Raw genomic sequence first — 18212 nt, 5'->3', positions numbered from 1 at the left:
GAACTATCCTATCACCCAGCAATTGCACTACTCGGGATTTACCCCAAAGATATAAATGTAGTGATCTGAAGGGGCACCTGCACCTTAATATTTATAGCAGCAATGTCCACAATAGCTAAACTATGGAAAGAGCCCAGATATCCATTGACTAATGAATGGATAAAGAAGATGTGGAATTTATATGCAATGGAATATCGCTCGGCCATTAAAAAAAAAAAATGAAATCCTGCCATTTGCAGCATGGATGGAACCATAACTTACTATGCTAAGCAAAATAACTTAATCAAAGAAAGACAATTATCATGTGATCTCATTCATCTGTGGAATTTAAGAAACGAAACAGAGGAGCACAGGGAAAGGGAGGGAGAAATAAAACAAGATGAAATCGGAGAGGGAGAAAAACCATAAGAGACCCTTCCCCCACCCCATAAGAGACTCTTAATAATAGGAAACAAACTGAATGTTCCTGGAGGAGAGGGAGGTAGGGGAATGGGGTAACTGGATGATGGATATTAAGGAAGGCACTGGGTATTATATAAGATTGATGAACCACTGACCTCTACCTCTGAAACTGATAATACAGTATGTGTTAATTAATAGAATTTCAATTTTTTAAAAAAGAATTCTGTGTAACTCTAATAATTTTTTTTTAAACTTCAGGTGTCATTAGTCGACGAAAGGAGTTCCCATACAGGGTGCCATTAGATTTGGTCCCCAAAACAAAAGTCCAAAGGATTGTGAGTATAAAAGGTAAAGTGACAAATGCCATTTTTATTTTTCATTTCAGTTTATGCTTTAAATAACAAATATCCTCATGATTATTTTGTTTCTCCTCTTCTCTACTCAGAAGCATGTACAAATCCACCTCTGGGGAAACCCTGCTCTTTCTACCACCTTCAAATCCCCAACCGCTTTTCTGACTGTTTTCTCCCATTGGCCTAATTTAAATGGAGAGTCTCCCATGATGAAGGGTGGGGGTTATCACTGACCCAAAGACTTCTCTCAAACTTTCCATTTCCATTTCCAGCCACTCTTGCTCCAGAGAGGGCTTTGTGGCCTATAAATGGTGCCACCAGAGTTGCGCTGTTCTGCTGAAATATCAGTCCCCAAGTGGTTCTTTCCCCTCAGGTACATTTGCAGAAGTGGCAGCTTCAGTGAGTTTCCTCTGGTCTCTAACCTTTATAATTCAGTCATATGTCATCAAAACAATAGAATGTCCTGACTAACTTTATCTCAGATAAAGCCCTGGGCTCAGAATGTTAGTACTGTGAGAGACTTTTTAAATCATGTGCAATCCTGGTGTTGGTTATGTGAAAATTTGTTTGCCTAGTATCACACGGTGGCTTTTGGACAGAGTCCCAACAGCACTCACAGAACACTCACAGCCCAGGCGTTTTGCTTTGCTTTGTGGGAGCAATTGATTCATAGAGTTTACAATGTCTAAAGCTGTCAGGTTGGACGAGAGCAAATTTGCCATATCTATGCCATATCTATGCGGTAATCTGCCTGCTACGTTATACCATCTTAGCACCATATTCCAGGGGCATTTTTAAACCTGTTCTTGGTGTTTCTTTTAAATCCATATTCCTCACTAGATCTTTTCTGTCTCTCCCCAGCTAAGAAGTTAATTCAACTGCCTAGATAAAAAGAAAAGAACAAGGGGGCGCCTGGGTGGCTCAGTCAATTAAGTGTCCGACTCCTGATTTCAGCTCAGTGTTGTGAGATCGAGCCCTGAGTCGGGCTCTGCACTGGGCATGGAACCTGCTTAAGACTTTCTCTCTTCCTCACCCTCTATCTCTTCCCCACCCTCCCACTGCCCCACTGCTTGCTCTCGTTTTCTCTTTCTCTCTCTCAAAAAAAGGTAAGAACAGGGATAGTTGCTCTTCTCTCTATTTAAAATATATCATTACTCAGAAGTTGTTAGAAACTGATTGTGCCTTTACCTTGATTTGTTTGTTTGTTTATTTGTTACAGGACTACTTATAGGTGAGGTCATATCTGCTGTTCTGAGTCAGGAAGGCATTAATATTCTTACCCACCTCCCCAAGGGGAATGCAGAAGCAGAACTGATGAGTGTTGTCCCTGTATTCTATGTTTTTCACTACCTGGAAGCAGGGAACAATTGGGACATTTTTCCTACTAATTCATTAGTTAAAAGATGGAACCTGGAGAGAAAACTTAAAGAAGGTAAAAAAAAAATCTATTTTACATATTGTACATAAAAATGTTGTGACTTTTAAACTAATGGTGTAATTAAACTAATATTTAAGGTTTTATGAATTACACAGAGCATAATCATAAAAGCATTTCTGTAAAAAGAAAATTGTGAGATAGACACAACGATATAAATAAATACTATTTTCTGTTTCATTTATTCTTTCTCTGCTTGACTTATTTCGCTAAGCATGATACGCTCTAGTTCCATCCATGTTGTTGCAAATGGCAAGATTTCATTTCTTTTGATGGCTGCATAGTATTCCATTGTGTATATATACCACATCTTCTTGATCCATTCATCTGTTGATGGACATCTAGGTTCTTTCCATAGTTTGGCTATTGTGGACATTGCTGCTATAAACATTCGGGTGTTTGGCTTAATTTAACAAAATGCCTGGATGAGAGACAAGACACCTGCATTCCAACCCCTACAGAGCACTTCCTTCTTGAATGAGCTCAGAATGTTCTCCTTGATAATTCCCAATTCAAACGATTCATGATTCAGATACTTCTTTCGAGAAGTTTAACACTGGCCACAGAGCACGTGCTTGCTGCCCAACACCAAAGGAACTTTACCATTCCAGGAGCTAATAAACACTCTTTGTGTAGAAGTAAAAACATGTAAATATTAAAAAGTTTGCATTATCTGAGAAATAAAAAAAAAAAAAAAAAAGAAATGAAGGTCAGTGAAGCACTATGTTCTTTTTCTGGTGCCTCTTAGGATTGGTGAGCATCATGTCCTACAGAAATTCTGACTACTCTTACAGCATGTGGAAGGGTGGAAGTGCTAGCACCTGGTGAGTAGAAGGTTTTGATTTGCATTTTCATAAAATAGTTGATTACTTAACTAGAGAATCTTAATGGAAATTCCATTTATCCATTTGCTCAGGCTGGAAGTGTAGTTCTCCTTCATTGCCTTTTTTCTCTTGCCAGTCACGTCAGATCCAGCAAATACTTCTGGTTGTACCTTCAAAATGTATCCTAAGCTTGACTACTCCCTACAAACCCCACCATGCTGTCCTGGTCCAAGTCACTCCCATTTCTTACCTGGACTATTGTACTAGCCTCCTCTGCTCTTTTGTCTTCCGCCTTTCCCCTCTTTATCTATACTGAACATAGCAACTGGAGTGACCCTGTTAAAACATAAGTTAGATCACATCACTCAGAACCATTTGGGAGCTTCCCATCTTACCCAGGGTAAATAAACCAAACTTACTGTAAACCCCAAGGCCCTACATGGTGTAGCTTCATCTCACCTCTCCAACTACATCCCCTACTATTCTCTTTCCTTCCATTCAAGCCCTACTGGCCTCTTCGATGTTCCTTGAACATATGAGGCATTCCACTTCAGCGTCTTTGCAACCACTGTTACCTCTGTCAGAAATGTTCTTCAGGTATCAGTGTCTAGTTCCCTTACCTCCCTCAGGTCTTTACCAAAAGTTGCCTTCTCAGTGAGGCCTCTACTAATCATTCTATCAAAGTTGCATTCCATTCCCATCCCAACATTTCATATCCTGCTCCTCAACTTTCCCTTTCTCCTTAAAATTTATCATTAACATTCTTTCTTATCTCACCTGTTACCTGTCTTGCCACTAGAATGTAAGCTCCACGTGGGCAGTCTCAAGAATTCCGAGTGTCTGGTACACACCTGACATGTAGCAGGTGCTCAGTAAGTACTTATCAGTGAAACATAATAACTTCCTTATTTCTGATGACTTGAAGGCAAGACTGTCTGAATTAACTGAAAGTACACATTGCAATCGATTTTCAGAAAAAATATTATCATGCACTGACAAAGTATGTAATGAAAATATAGTGTTCCAAGGGCTTTATAAATTCTACTATATGAAACACTTTTAAGGTTTTTACAATCTGGAATAACTGACTTTTAGATTATGCCCTGTAACTATTGAGAGTCTCCCGGATTTCATCCTTCACCTCTTATTTTCTGTAATCTCTCCTTGTGCAATTTCATCTTTGCCCATGATTTCCATAATTTTCCTTGTGCAATCTTATCTTTGCCCATGATTTCCATAATTTCTACACAGATGATTCCCTAATCAATGTTTCGAGGCCTAACTTCTTACTTAAGCTCCAAATCCACATTTCTAGGGATCTGAGAGCCAAAGACCCTTCCAACATAATCCATGCCAAATTCAGTTTTTTGTTTTGGTTTCCTTAATCTGTGGGAGGCAATACTCTATACAAGTTTGAATCATCCTTTTCCTTTTGGCTCTATATCCAACCAGTTATCAAGTCCTTACCTTAGAAGAGGGTCTAACCATATGCGGGCGGCATGTTTTAAAAGACATGTAGACCTCTAGAGCATGCCTTCTAGAGGATACCCACCAGGTTGCAAGGGTTAGGGCTTAGAAACCAGCACAGCAACAGCTGGGAACTAAATGCTTAGAGGATGAAATGCCCCTCTCCCCAAGAAGATGCAGTAGCCTTTCAGTAAATATCTGGGGCCTCTGGAGAGCTCTCGGCAAGACTGAGTGGAGGTTGTTCAGCCAAAAATGCAGAAATATTTGGGTACTGTCCTAGACTGAGCTCCACAAGTTCCTTGACAGAAACATACACAGAATAAAATGGCCAGTATCTGAATACCTTCAAAATATTTTTTGAGGAATACAAAATATAATACATCATTCATTTTATTTTATTTTTAAATATTTTATTCATTTATTTGTGAGAGAGTATGAGCGAGCACAAGCAGGGGGGAGGGCCAGAGAGAAAGGGAGAAACAGGTCCTCTGCTGAGCAGGGAGCCCCATGTGGGGCTTAATCCCTGGACCCTGGGATCATGACCTGAGCCGAAGTCAAACACTTAACTGACTGAGCCACCCAGGTGGCCCAATATATTGTTCATTTTAGAAAGAAAAACGAAAATAAAACATTTTAAGTGAGAGGGAAAGTCAAGTGGTCTTACTCTCAGAAGGGAAGGGCTGAAGGTCAGGTGGCTCTGGGTGCTCAGAGAGTGAGGGAACGGGAGCAGAAGAGTGGGGGTGAGATAAAGAGGTATTGCGGGGTTATGAATTAGATACATTCTTTAAGAGATATTAGTAGCAACTGAAATTGCTTCAAAAAGCAAAAAACAAAAACAAGAAAACCTCAGTAATCATGAGAGTTAAAGCTTCCTTGTGAGGTAGTGAGTTCTGTGTCAATGGCGTGGCTCAAGAGGAAATGGGGTAAACACTCCTGTGAATGTTGGGGAAGGAAATTCAGGCCTCAGACAAGACTTCAGATTAACCAGCTTGTACACATTGTACAATCTAGAATTTTAAGATCTTTCTCTTCTAGGTCTCGCGTTCATACGTCAGTGCCCTGACTCAAAACGATTTGCTTCACCACTATTGTCTTTAACTTTAGAGTAATTTTGTTTTTAATCATCAGTCATCAATTTTTTAGTTTGTGTGCTGGTTAGCAATGTTGAAATCGCAAAAGATGTATTGTTCACATTTGTTGACTGAACGTTTTTGGAGATTTTCCTAAAATCTTCTCTTCCCTTGTAAAATGGTGACAACATACTTTAGAATTGTATGATTTAAAATGCTATTTTCTTTTAAAGAATAAATATCATTTTAACTAAAACACACATAAGTTGAAAGCCAAAGGGATTGAACATCTAAATATTAGTTATTTGATTTTGTCTTTAAGGTTAACAGCTTTTGTTTTAAGAGTACTTGGACAAATAAGTAAATACGTAAATCAGAATCAGAATTCAATTTGTAATGGTTTATTGTGGCTGGTGGAGAATGCTCAACTAGAAAATGGATCTTTCAAGGAAAATTCTGATTATCAGCCAATAAAATTACGGGTAAGGAAACCAAATATATAGATTAGCAACAGTTTTATTTACAAGTCTGAGTTTTGTTCTCATCCTATTTTAGAAGCTTGAAGAAGGGAAAAAATATATATGCCTTTAAGAAAGTCCTGTTGTGTACAGGCAAAGAATATGAAAGTTCTTCTTGCACTCCTCTTCACACAATTCAGTATAGGTCAGATGAGAGATGCCTTTGACATCTCATATGTCACAGGCACTGGTGGTCCACAGGGTGTAAGTACTAGAGATCTTAGAACAGATAAAATGTATTCACCTGTCTACATACCCTTGGTATAGACTCCATACTTAAAACTCAGAGCCTTCTTACATATCAGGGCTGTAAGGTGTTGTCATGAAAGATGGGACCCTATTTATATCCTGTTAGTAAGAGGGATTAGGGTCAGGTTTATTAATCTGTGCAACAAAGTGTTGTATGATGTTAGAATCTACTTATAAACTTGAATTACAAAGTAATTATAGTATCTCTCCAAGATACCAGTACAGTATCTTTTACTCCCTTCTACTCCTTAGAATGTTTCTTTAAAACTCAACGGTGTTTTTAGTTTGGTTGATTGGTTTTGTTTGTTTTGTTTCATTTTTGTTTTGTTTTGTTTTGGGTTTTTGTTTTTGTTTTTGTTTTTGCCTGCCCTAATCTAACTCCCTTCTGGCATGATATCAGGCATAAATGGGTAACAGGAAACTCCTGTCCTTCTGTTGCACCAATAGCAGACTAGGACTCCCACAAGAAACAGAGGGCAACTGACATCATCCAGGTGCTACCTGAAGAATAAAATACTACATTAAATTTTTTCTAAAGATGCCCAGGTATCCATCCACCCATCTGTCTATATTTATTGAACGACCATTCACTGAGCACCTAATACATGCAAGGGTCTATTTTAGAACACAATCAGGGAGAAAGTGTGGGAAGGATAGACGGCCACAAAGCTCACACACTGGTAGGGAAAGTAGGTTATACCTACTAGCAACTCTAATCTACATATAACTGTGTGTGTTCCTTTACATATACAAGAAATACTTACTGAATGTGTACTAAGTGGTAGATGGTAGAGACACAAGAGTGAACAAAACAATTGTGATCAGTGAGGCCATAGAGCTTATGATCTAGCAGAGAAGCCAGATGTCAGTAAGTAATTTCAAGTGTTCCATACATGTTAGGAAAAGGGAAATACAGTTTCGTTGAAAGCAACGGCTCCAATCTCATATGGGAGAACTGGAAAAAATTGGTTGACCCGGATCCTGGGAGCTAGGTAGGAGGAAGGCAGGAAGAGTGTTCCAAGCGATGCAAACAGTGTGCCTGGCATTTTGAAGTGGAGAGAGAGGGTGGTTCATGCAAATAACTGGGGCCAAAAGAGCGAGGGGGTGAGTGGCATGAAATAAATCTGGAGAGTTAAATAGAGGACACTTTGGAAGATCGTATAAACATTGCATTGGAATGTGACTGCTCTAAGAGGAAATAATATGGGAGAACAAAGTCTGAATAGTGCTTCAGAGAGGGAGTTGTTTTTTTAACAGAGTTTTGAAGGAGGGGGAGAAATTTGTGGTGAAGAGGTATGAAGTGGAACTTCAGTGGGAAGGGGAGGGAGAGAAAGGCATGTGAAGGTATGCAAGTGAGGAAGATCCGGATCTTCCTGAGAAATGGCAAGCAGTCCAGCTGGAATGCATGAAGGGAGAAGGGGAGCTTAGAACCAGGTCGTTTCATTTAAGGACTCCGTTTCACTCTCCATTTAAAACATTGCTTATTTTTAGGGTACCGTGCCTATTGAAGCCCGAGAGAATGCCTTATATCTTACAGCCTTTACAGTGATTGGATTTAGAAAGGCTTTTGATATATGCCCCACAATGGTAAGTGTTTCCTTCCTCTAACACTGATTATCTGTTTCTATACCATTTAGTGGGAGGGGCCGCCTTGAAAATAAAGTTAGCTCCAAAATCAAAAGATTGCAGAATTATGATAGGTATTAGAGACCCTCTGGCCCAACCTACTTGTTGACAGTTGCAAAAACTAAGACCTATGGGTAAGGTGGCTTTAATTGTCCAGTATCATGGCCTATTAAATTATGGAGTGGACAGTAGAACCAAGAACTTGTGCTAAGGAGAAAATGACGTGGTATCCCTAGCTTCCTTCCAGTGTCTCTGGTAATATTACAACATACATATGACTGTTATCCTACAGTGGAGGCGTTTTATATCATGGAACTACCAAGACCACACGATAGTATATTTGTTTCTTTGGGGTGTGCCATTTCATTTGCTTAGAAGCTGAGGGGAAGAGGAGAAGATTCACCTGAGTGAGTCAACGTGGAGGACTCCAAGGGGTAACAGAGATATTTCTCTGATCTGGGAAGAGACAGTCCCTGCCCTGAGGTCAAACACACCTGCCTGCAAATCAGAAGCAAATTAGACAATGTCCTTCAAACGAGCCTACAGAACAGACATGGAGGAACCCAAAGATGGTTTGCAGGACTTCATCCCCAAAACAAAATAATGTTTTTAGTTTGTTTCAATATAATTGTTATTTAAACTTAATAAGACAAAATAATCAACAAGGGACAAGTTCCCAGGGCCCTAGAGGGCCAGTCGACACCTAGTGGTACCTGAGCGAGAAACAGTGGAGCTGGAGAAGAGCTGGGCAAGTTGATTTTGTCCTCATGCACGTATCCAAAATAAATACTTCAGTTGTCTCAAGATAAAGTAATAGAGACAATTTCCCCAGAAACTCTTAGGATCAAAAAGCATTCTGGCAGCTTGGTTCTTTTCCTTCTATTTATGCTTTTATTTACTAAAATTCCTTTTGAAAATATCAGTCTGTCCCAGCTATGCCAAGGCAGGGACATGAGGAAAGCTGTGTCTGTGCTCTGCTTCTTCTTCCCAGAGACTACATCTGATATGGGAAGGAGAAACTAAAGGGAAAAATCTCAACAGAGATGAGAACTGAGGGGCAAAAACTGGACCCAGTAGACAAGCACATTTTCCCTCTGAGATTGTACTCTGCTCCTTCTCCTAGAGAGATTGGCTTCAGGGAGATACCATCCACTTCCATTAAGTCATGTCTCACTCTACCCTTCATCTTGCCTGCCTGGGGATGGTGCCACCTGGGGGTAGTTCTCATCAGTTGACAGGTTGAGGCTTGACAAACCTAGATATCTTTTGCTCTTGTTTCCAGAAAATCAACACGGCTCTCACTAAAGCTGATTCCTTTCTGCTTGAAAATGCCCTCTCAGCCCAGAGCACCTTTACACTGGCCATTTCTGCTTATGCTCTTTCCCTGGGAGACAAAAGTCACCCACGGTTTCAACCAATTGTTGCAGCCCTGAAGAGGAAGGCTTTTGTTAAAGGTATGACTTGTTTCGTATGTTTATTTGACAAGTGTTTACTAAGCATATAGAGTCTGCTAGTTCTGGGAAGGAGGTTAGGGTTTGCAAAGTTGAATAAGACACCATCTCTGTCCTAAAGGAACAAATCATCATAATACAATATAGTTAAGTGCTGTTATTCACTTATTCAGCATATGCATTGAGCACCTCCTATATACCAGACACTGTTCTAGGTTCTAGGGATAAAGCAACAGACCAAAAGAAAAAAAAAGTCCAGATCCTCATGGAACTTACATTCCAGTTATGGAGAGACAGACAAACATGGTAAGTAAAATATTTCAAAAAGTGAATAGGTTAGTGATGACTGATATGAAGAAAAGTGAAGCAGGGGAGGGAGTAGGTTGTAATTTAAACCTCCCTGAGAAGCTAGTACTTGAGTTGAGACCTGATGGAGGTAAGAAAGCAAGCTGGGGCTATCCGAATGATGTTCCTGCTGGAGAAGCAGCATGTGAATATGCCTGAGGCAGGAGGGCACCTGGAGCTCCAAGAATGGCAAGGAGGCCAGTATTGCTGGAGAGGAGTGAGATGATGGGGACACCAGGGAAGGAAAAGGGGAGGGAGTCAGGGAGGATCATAGACGGCCTTGGAAGTGATCACAGGAGCTCCACAAGACCGCTGTACAATGTGCATGGCTCCCAACCAGGCCAGTGAACTGAGGCTGAAATTCAGCTTGTGAATTCCCCTAGCCGGGCACGCTGGGTTGGGTCTGCTTCTGCTCAGACCAAGGGGTGCCTGTGTCTCATTCACATCCAGGTGCTGTGGGGCCCAGTGGAAGCCCAAACCTTTAACTTCCACTTCAAGTAAAAAAAGAAGGCACTGGAGGACTTTTAGCAGAGAGATGTGTGCTCATTGCCAGTTTATTGCACTTTCCACTCTGGCTTATCCTGTATTGAGTTGGCTATATGTGTATTTCATTTTGAAAAATAAAGATACCACTTCCTATGGGTCAGGAGTAAAGAGATAGAAACAGGCTAACAGTGATCGCTGGCCAGTGTTCCTATCGCAACACAGGCATAGTTGGACACTTTTGAGCCCTCTCCTGGCTGAGGTTTTCTAAAAGCTTGATAAATGTAACATGAAGTGTACTACTAGGTACAAGATTTGATTTTTGTCATAATTTTAAAATGACTGAATCTTAAAAAGATAAAATAAAAGAAAAAGAAAAATGACTGAACCTCAAAACCACTTGTATAGTGCTTTTAAAATAATGCAAAAGAATAGCTTAGGTCTTAGAAGATAGGGATCATAAAATCATAGAATTTAAGAAGAGGTCTTAATAATTCAAATAATGTTTGCGCTGAAAGCATCTTCAAAAACCAAAATTTTCATTCTAACTACAACAAATCTGAGTTTTTGAGAAGGAGGGGAAACATTGTCCAAAGTCATGCAAATAACATAATTGTGAATTATAAACTGATACATCAAAATCTTGACTAACCTTCAAAAATGATTTCCAAATATGCCTTATTGGTTTTTTAGAGATAATCTATTTTTAAAGGATGTAAAGTGACAAGTCTAAATTACTAGAGCAATAACAAATATAATTTAGAACCTAGCTTTTGAAAAGTATTGCATATATGAAATTATCTTTAGTGCTTTACATTGGGAAGAGATCATAAAAGACTGAATTAAGGCTTTGGTCATGATCTCATAATTTCTAGGACACAGAATTTTTTTTTCCAATCAGGGAGTAATGTTTCAAATTTATCTCATAGTGTCAATAACAACAGTAAGCCTTGCTCTGTGGATGGTGCTTTCTGGTGGACTAAGAGTTACATTTGGTATCTCACCTGAGTTTCGCTGCGAGGAAAAAAGTACCATATACACTTTGGGTATTAGAAAATTAGTCCCACAGGACTAAAAGAATCTGTCCAAATCGACATGGTCAGTTCCTAGAAGGGTAGAGAGTAGAACCTAGGCGTACTAGTTACCAGTTTATTGCACTTCTCACTTCACGACACTGTTCTTCCCAAGTACACGTGGGCTCTCCACGATGACACTTTCAAGTCAAAACAAACAGCACTGTATTAAGAGAACTTATTTTGTATTGGTCCCTTTGAGGAAGTTCTTCCTACAAATGAGTAAGAAATTTCCAGAACTCAAAAGGCCACTACCAGAAGAAACTTCGAGAAACCTGCTAGAATTAATGTCAAATTCGCATTTTTAATTATACTAATGAATGTGATTTGCTGATATTCAGGTGAGCCAGTCGTTTATCGTTTTTGGAAAGATGATCTTCAACAAGATAGATCTGCACCTAACTCTGGTACAGCACATATGGTAGAAACCACTGCCTATGCTTTGCTCACCTTTCTGAGCTTGAAGGATATAAATTACGTTAACCCGATCATCAAATGGCTATCTGAAGAGCAGAGGTATGGAGGTGGCTTTTATTCAACCCAGGTAACATTTCTTTATCTTGTTTTATCCTCCTGGAGACATTTGTCCTGCCACCCACATCTCACCTATTATATGTTCCCACCCATTCTGACCTCCATGCTTTTGTCCACCAAATGAGCATACCTTAGATATGAATCAGTCACTAGAACCAGAGGGCCCTTAGAGATTATATGCCCTGATAGCCTTCTTAGGGAAGAAAGTCATCCCTAGGAAGTTCATTCATGGAGTTAGGGGCAAAGCCAAAATCAAAACTCACATCTCCTAATTCTAAATCCCATACAATCTTTACGATTCTTAATGATCATGAAGGGCTAACAAGGCTATCAACATCCATCACATCCTGTATAATGACCATGTGGACAAATGTACTGATATTCCCTCCCCCCAACATAAATAAAAAGTGAGAGAGATACTGATTGTTATAATTTATTTACCAATGTAAACTCATTTATGTATGTATTTTCTATGTTAGAACTATTAGGTAGTTGAAGAAATGCATCTGCATTCAAAGTTTAGCTCAAATACTGGCATCTTCTCTGTTCCTTGGATGTTTGGATGATGACAGAATGTGTTTTATATGTTTGTGTATTACAAAATTTAGAGTTAGAGGGGTCCTTCAGGATTACTTTAATCATTATCTAATCTGGGGAGGCAAATGGGTTTTCATCTTAGAGACAGGTGTAAGCTTAGCAAGGAAGAGTGTCCCATTGGTGAGCGCAACATCAATACAAGCAGACAGGGTAGCCACGTATTTGACATCTCTGAGCTAGTCACATTTCCCAACTTTATAGACGAGGAAGATGAGACCTAGAAAAGTAAAGTTCATTCTTTTATTCCTTCAACAAATACTTGTTCAATAGCTACAATGTGTACCTACTAAAATGTAATGGATGCCAAGAAAAACTTGCCTCCAGAAATCTTACATTACAGTGGGCAGAAAGAGAAAATTAAAACAGAATTATGGGGAGGGAGAGCTCATTTCTGGCCTCCCTGTGGATTTATTTAAGGTGAGACTTAAAAGATAAAATGGAGGCATTCTGCAAAGAGTGACCTGCCTGAGGTCATGCACTCGGGATGCATGGAGAGCCTGGACCTGAGGCCACACTTCTTCCTCTCCCTGCCAACAGCAGCATCCTTACCCTGGAGGGAGACACCTTCCTCTTACCTCCACCTGGGGGCCCTTCACCAATTCCACTCAGTCAGTTGGAGTTTCCGCACAGCTTAGCATACCCCCACCGTCTCCCAAGAAAGGGTGTTTGTAAACACAGGGGATATGTAAATGAGCTAAACCTATTTTTGTGCCTTGCTAATTGTTGATAGGATACAATCAATGCCATCGAGGGCCTGACAGAATATTCACTCATGATTAAACAACTTCGCTTGGACATGGATATCAACCTTTCTTATAAGCGTAAAGGTGACATCCACCATTATAAGATGACAGAGAACAGTTTCCTTGGAAGGCCAATAGAGGTAAATGAAGGACTTTTGATAATATCCCATAACTGGATGGGGCCTTTGAAATCATGTGTTCCACTCTTATTTTACAAATATATCTATTTACTACTAAAAAAGTCACTGATACCTGCTATGTCCTGGGCACTGGGGAGTCAAAGGCAAAGTATATGAAGAAACTGTGTGCTCAGGGAGACAGTTATTTTAACAGACAGTGAAAAATAAGAGCCTTGACAGGGACACGGAAGGACAGAGCAGGGCCTCCTGACCCAAGGTGAGCGGTAGGGATTTGTCAAATGCATCCAGGGGTGCAGGTTAAATCTGGAAGAATCAGAACAACTTAGCCAGGTGAAGAAAAGGGAATAACATTCCAGACAGAGAGAACAGTATACAAAAGGGACAATGATAGAGGGAGAGAAAACACATCTGGGCATCCACCAATGGTTCCACCTGGCCCTGTGACACATGCAAACTGTGGCATAGCTGGAACTGGCCTTTAGGTCCTCAGACAACTTACCCCAGGTACCCTGCTGGATTTTTTTTTTTTAAGTGGGCTCCATGCCCAGTGCAGAGCCCAACATGGGGCTTGAATTCACAACCCGAGATCAAAACCTAGGCTGAGATCAAAAGTCGGACACTTGGGGCGCCTGGGTGGCTCAGTGGGTTAAGCTTCTGCCTTCGGCTCAGGTCATGATCTCAGGGTCCTGGGATCAAGCCCCGCATCAGCTCTCTGCTCAGCAGGGAGCCTGCTTCTGTCCCCACCTTCGCCTGCCTCTCTACCTCCTTGTGATCTCTCTCCATAAATAAATAAATAAAATCTAAAAAAAAAAAAAAAAAAAAAAAAGTCGGACACTTAACCAACTGAGCCAACCAGGCTCCCCTAGATTTTATTTTATGAAAACATTGATGGCCTATGAAAATTCCCCCCCCCAAAAGAACACATTAGAAAAACTAGTCTCTGCATCAGTTAGAGTAGCTGCCAGTAAACAGCTGCTAACACACATTTTTCTAATTACTACATTTTAGATGTTTTTAAGTCGTATTTAAATATGTGAATAATTGGAAATAGTTTTTGACTGTCTGTATCCTCTACAAATCTATGTTTGGAAAAAGTGAATAGACATGAGAAATAAAATTTAATGCAAAAATTACAAACTAATGGCCCATAGTAAAAAAAAAAAAAAAAGATAGGTATAGATATATAGATAGAGATATAGACATATTCCAATACTTAGATGTCCATAGACTTCAGGGTACCTGGGTGGCCCAGTAGGTTAAGTATCTGCCTTCAGCTCAGGTCATGATCCCAGAGTCCCAGGATCAAGTCCCGCATCAGCCTCCTTGCTCAGCAGGGCGTCTGCTTCTTCCTCTGACCTTCCCCCTCTCATGGTCACTCTCTCTCATTCTCTCTCTCTCTCTCAAATAAATAAATAAAATATTTAATTAAAAAAATCCATAGACTTCAAATAGCAATCTGCTTCCAAACTCCTTTGAAAATCCATAGGATCTGGCACAAGGTGCTGGCAGCAGCAAGCATTCTTCAATCTGTCCCAGTTCCTGCCAGTCAAGGGACATGTGTGTATGCACTTTGTCTGTACTTTGTGCTTGGGCTTCTGCAGGCCCCTGGGTTGGTAATGTGTCTTCTTTCTCTGGGAACCTGTAGAGTTCCAGAGACTGACATTCTGAGCCAGTGGTCTAAGCTCTCATGAGGAGGTCTTGACCTGAACAGCACGGTAGACCCACTGGACTTGGCTGGAATTAATTCTTCTCTGCAGGGGTAATGCTGTAAGGGGCCCCTTGCTATTTTTAAATAATTTAAACCTCAGCCCATGATGATAGTGTCTTTATGGAAAACCCAGGCTAGTAATACCAAGTTTTGAACTCTCTACGCCAGCATTTCCTGAAACATGTTACCTAAAATAAGTTTGGTGATCAAGAAAGTGTGGGAAACTGTAGCTTAAATGAAGTTAAACAAGTTCTTTCATAGAAGATACCCCATCTTTAATACATATGTGACTAAATGTGGTGACTCTGGGTAAGAATGGGCAACGGAGGGGCATGGGGACAAGGGCAGGGCAACAGTGACTTATATGTCACTTAGGTTCATAGAACTCATTCCTCATGCAGCATCTCGATATGCTGGCTTTTCGATAAATGATACTATATTCCATCAGGGAAAAAAGGAAGTTGGCCTTTTTATGTGCATTTACTAAAATTTAGAAAAAGGGCTGATAACTTTTCATGGACACCAAATCCCTTTTGCACCAGTGTGCTAAGTAAGGGAATGGCAGGCTACAGATTTAGTGAGAGCAAAGAACCAACCCTTTGGGCCTCTTGCACAAAATGATCTCCCTCATGCTTTCCACAAATCAAGGGGCATTTATATAATTGAGTTCCTTTAAAGAAGAGAATTCCTTAATTCAGTTTGTTCCTTCACTCTCCTTCTAGAAAGATGGGAAGAAGACCATCAGCACCTAAGGATTTGGCAGGTTTAAGTGAGGTGCTAGGGGTCTGGGTGGGGTGCCAAGTCTTTTGTTAAACAGAGACCAGTGGGAAGTGGAGGAGACAGCCATCATGAGGCACTGAAAGGCATTTACAAAGAGATGAAGATCCAGTTTTATCATAACCATATATAAGTGAAGGTGTAACCAAAAATAACTTCTGATATGTTGGTATCACTGGCTTACTCAGGAGATCTCAGACATCATATTTACATGTAAAGGGGAAAGGGGAATTTCCAGTACTTTTTGTGTCTGTGTGCACAGGATTTTCACTGTCCTTATCCATTTAATCTCACAACAGCTCTGAGAGAGGAACCTGGCAGGTGTCCATGAACTCTTTTCATTGTTCTGTCCTCCCTCATCATTGAATAAGAAAAGAAAGCATGGTTTCTCATCCCCTTTTCAGGTGTCTCTCAATGATGACCTCGTAGTCAGTACTGGATATGGCAATGGGCTGGCCACAGTGCATGTAAGTATTTCACTGAGAGTCAGTTTCATGCACAATGATGTGTCTGCTTGGACCAAGTAACATAAAAGAAAGTTAGGGACTTTGCCACAAAGTTACAGAAATCTAGGCTTGGGTAACCATGACTAAAGTAGGATTCATTTATTTAATTCTTTTTGCTATCTTGGTAGCTGTACTCACAATTGCTTTTTGCAAATGGTTATGTTAATCCTTGTATGCATATAGTCTTTGTATTTGTGGAAATTATATATAATTATACATATAGATACATAGTTTTATGGTTCTAGACGTAAAGGTACATATGGTGCATGTGTGTGGACACATACACGTATGTATCCATGTTTTCTGTGATTTGTAGCATAGTCACACCTTGTTTACCCAGTTTCATTTAAGATGGATGTATATATATAAGGGCTTAAGTTTCTTTTATTTTAGCCATAGACTGTGTGCACTTGTGTAGACAACTTAGAAAACTTGTACTGCCAAATGGCTAAAATAAGATCAACTACATATTCTAAGCATAATTTAATATTCTACTGATGATTTTAATTACGCTCTTATCTTTTCCACATTTATCCCTTCAAAGACTTTATAAGATTGCATGGTTGGGTTGGTAGGGAGGTGGTTATCCACTTTTCTGTCACTTCTAGTTGCTCTCAACATACCTACCTCGGGTAGCACCCCTGTCCTATGCACACCTATAATTTGTTGTTTACCGTGGGTGGTGTGGGAGCTGAGAGAAAACCACACTTCCTAGCCTTGTAGTGTTATGCATAAAACTTATTGTACAGGTTCAAAGGTGAGAGGCTTAGGAACTTTTCTGTACAGTCAGGTGCTCAGATTTGACTGCATGGGATTTGGCAAGATTCTGCCAGGCTAGATATCATTTTTTTTCCCCTACTTGGACTAGTCAGCTATGTTTCAAATTGTGGGGTTTGCTGGAAGTCCGGCTATTGTGAAATGAGTCTTCACTGCACCCAATTTGCACTGGATTGTGGAAATGATACTTCAAGCATCCCATCTGCAGGAAAACAGTACTGCCACAATGCCTTCCCACTGTCCCGTTATAAATAGAATATTCTTGCTCACTCATCCCGATGCAGGTAACAACTGTGGTTCAAAAAACTGGCACCTCTGATGAAATTTGCAGCTTTCACTTGAAAATTGAAATCCAAGACATGGAAGGTAAAACAGCATGATTTACACTGTAATTTTGTGCCCCTCCCTTTTTTCCTTCCTGTGGTCTTCATCTCCCTCTTCTGGCGGGTTGGTTCTCCCCTCCATTTCAAAAGCAAGTCCTTTTGATCCCTGTAGTCCTTCTCTAACCATGGCCCCAGGATCAGAGGGTGTGCTTTCTTCTGCCCTGAGAACTTTGATGTGTGGCTCAAAGACCTATCCCTACAAGGGATAGGGGATTTCTAGCAACCAGTGAATCCAGGCATCAGCTCTTTCTCCCTACAACCTTCTCCAAACATGCTACCTTAAATAACTCCTTCCTTAAATTATAAGTTCTTTGAGAGCAAAGAACTGTTATAATTATTAATATTGTCAGTAGCCATGAATTTCCATTAAAATAACCAGAAGTGTCAATTTCCGAGTGATAAATCATTTTTAACTGTGCTCAGAGACCTTTTCACTAATTATTCTGTTCTAACGGGTGCAAAACAGCTAAAAATGGTTTACCGTCATTTTGTTTGCTTGTTTGTCCTGTGTGCTAGCATCCAGCTACAGAGGCTATGGTGACTCGGATTATAAGCGAATCATAGCCTGTGCCAGGTAAGCCTGTTTTCACAAAGGGGAGCGAAGACTTCAGGGTCTGGGTTGTGCCATTCTATTATGTCTTTACACCTTCTTGAATTTTAAGATGGCTGGAAGACGCAAAATTGTGCACTTTTTAAAAAAATTATTTATTTATTTGACAGATGGAGATCACAAGTAAGCAGACAGAAAGGC

General features: G+C 40.2%; 1 protein-coding gene across 2 annotated transcripts in view; it reads left to right on the top strand.

The window, feature by feature from the left end:
* The window catches only part of C5 (complement C5), a 108710-nt gene that overhangs the window by 74377 nt on the left and 16121 nt on the right, over nucleotides 1–18212 (top strand). For both annotated transcript variants that reach the window (XM_045082333.1, XM_004775601.2), the window contains 11 exons: nucleotides 661–750; nucleotides 1975–2187; nucleotides 2939–3014; nucleotides 5874–6033; nucleotides 7810–7905; nucleotides 9227–9398; nucleotides 11638–11840; nucleotides 13158–13310; nucleotides 16200–16262; nucleotides 17363–17444; nucleotides 17978–18035. In XM_045082333.1, coding sequence (XP_044938268.1) covers nucleotides 661–750; nucleotides 1975–2187; nucleotides 2939–3014; nucleotides 5874–6033; nucleotides 7810–7905; nucleotides 9227–9398; nucleotides 11638–11840; nucleotides 13158–13310; nucleotides 16200–16262; nucleotides 17363–17444; nucleotides 17978–18035 — 1366 coding nt within the window. The remainder of the gene's footprint in view (nucleotides 1–660; nucleotides 751–1974; nucleotides 2188–2938; nucleotides 3015–5873; nucleotides 6034–7809; nucleotides 7906–9226; nucleotides 9399–11637; nucleotides 11841–13157; nucleotides 13311–16199; nucleotides 16263–17362; nucleotides 17445–17977; nucleotides 18036–18212) is intronic.

This window comes from Mustela putorius, unplaced genomic scaffold (assembly GCF_011764305.1).
Source record: "Mustela putorius furo isolate JIRA1106 unplaced genomic scaffold, ASM1176430v1.1 tig00000596_pilon_pilon_pilon, whole genome shotgun sequence".
Taxonomy (NCBI): Eukaryota; Metazoa; Chordata; class Mammalia; order Carnivora; family Mustelidae; genus Mustela; species Mustela putorius.
This window is presented reverse-complemented; position numbering and strand designations above follow the sequence as displayed.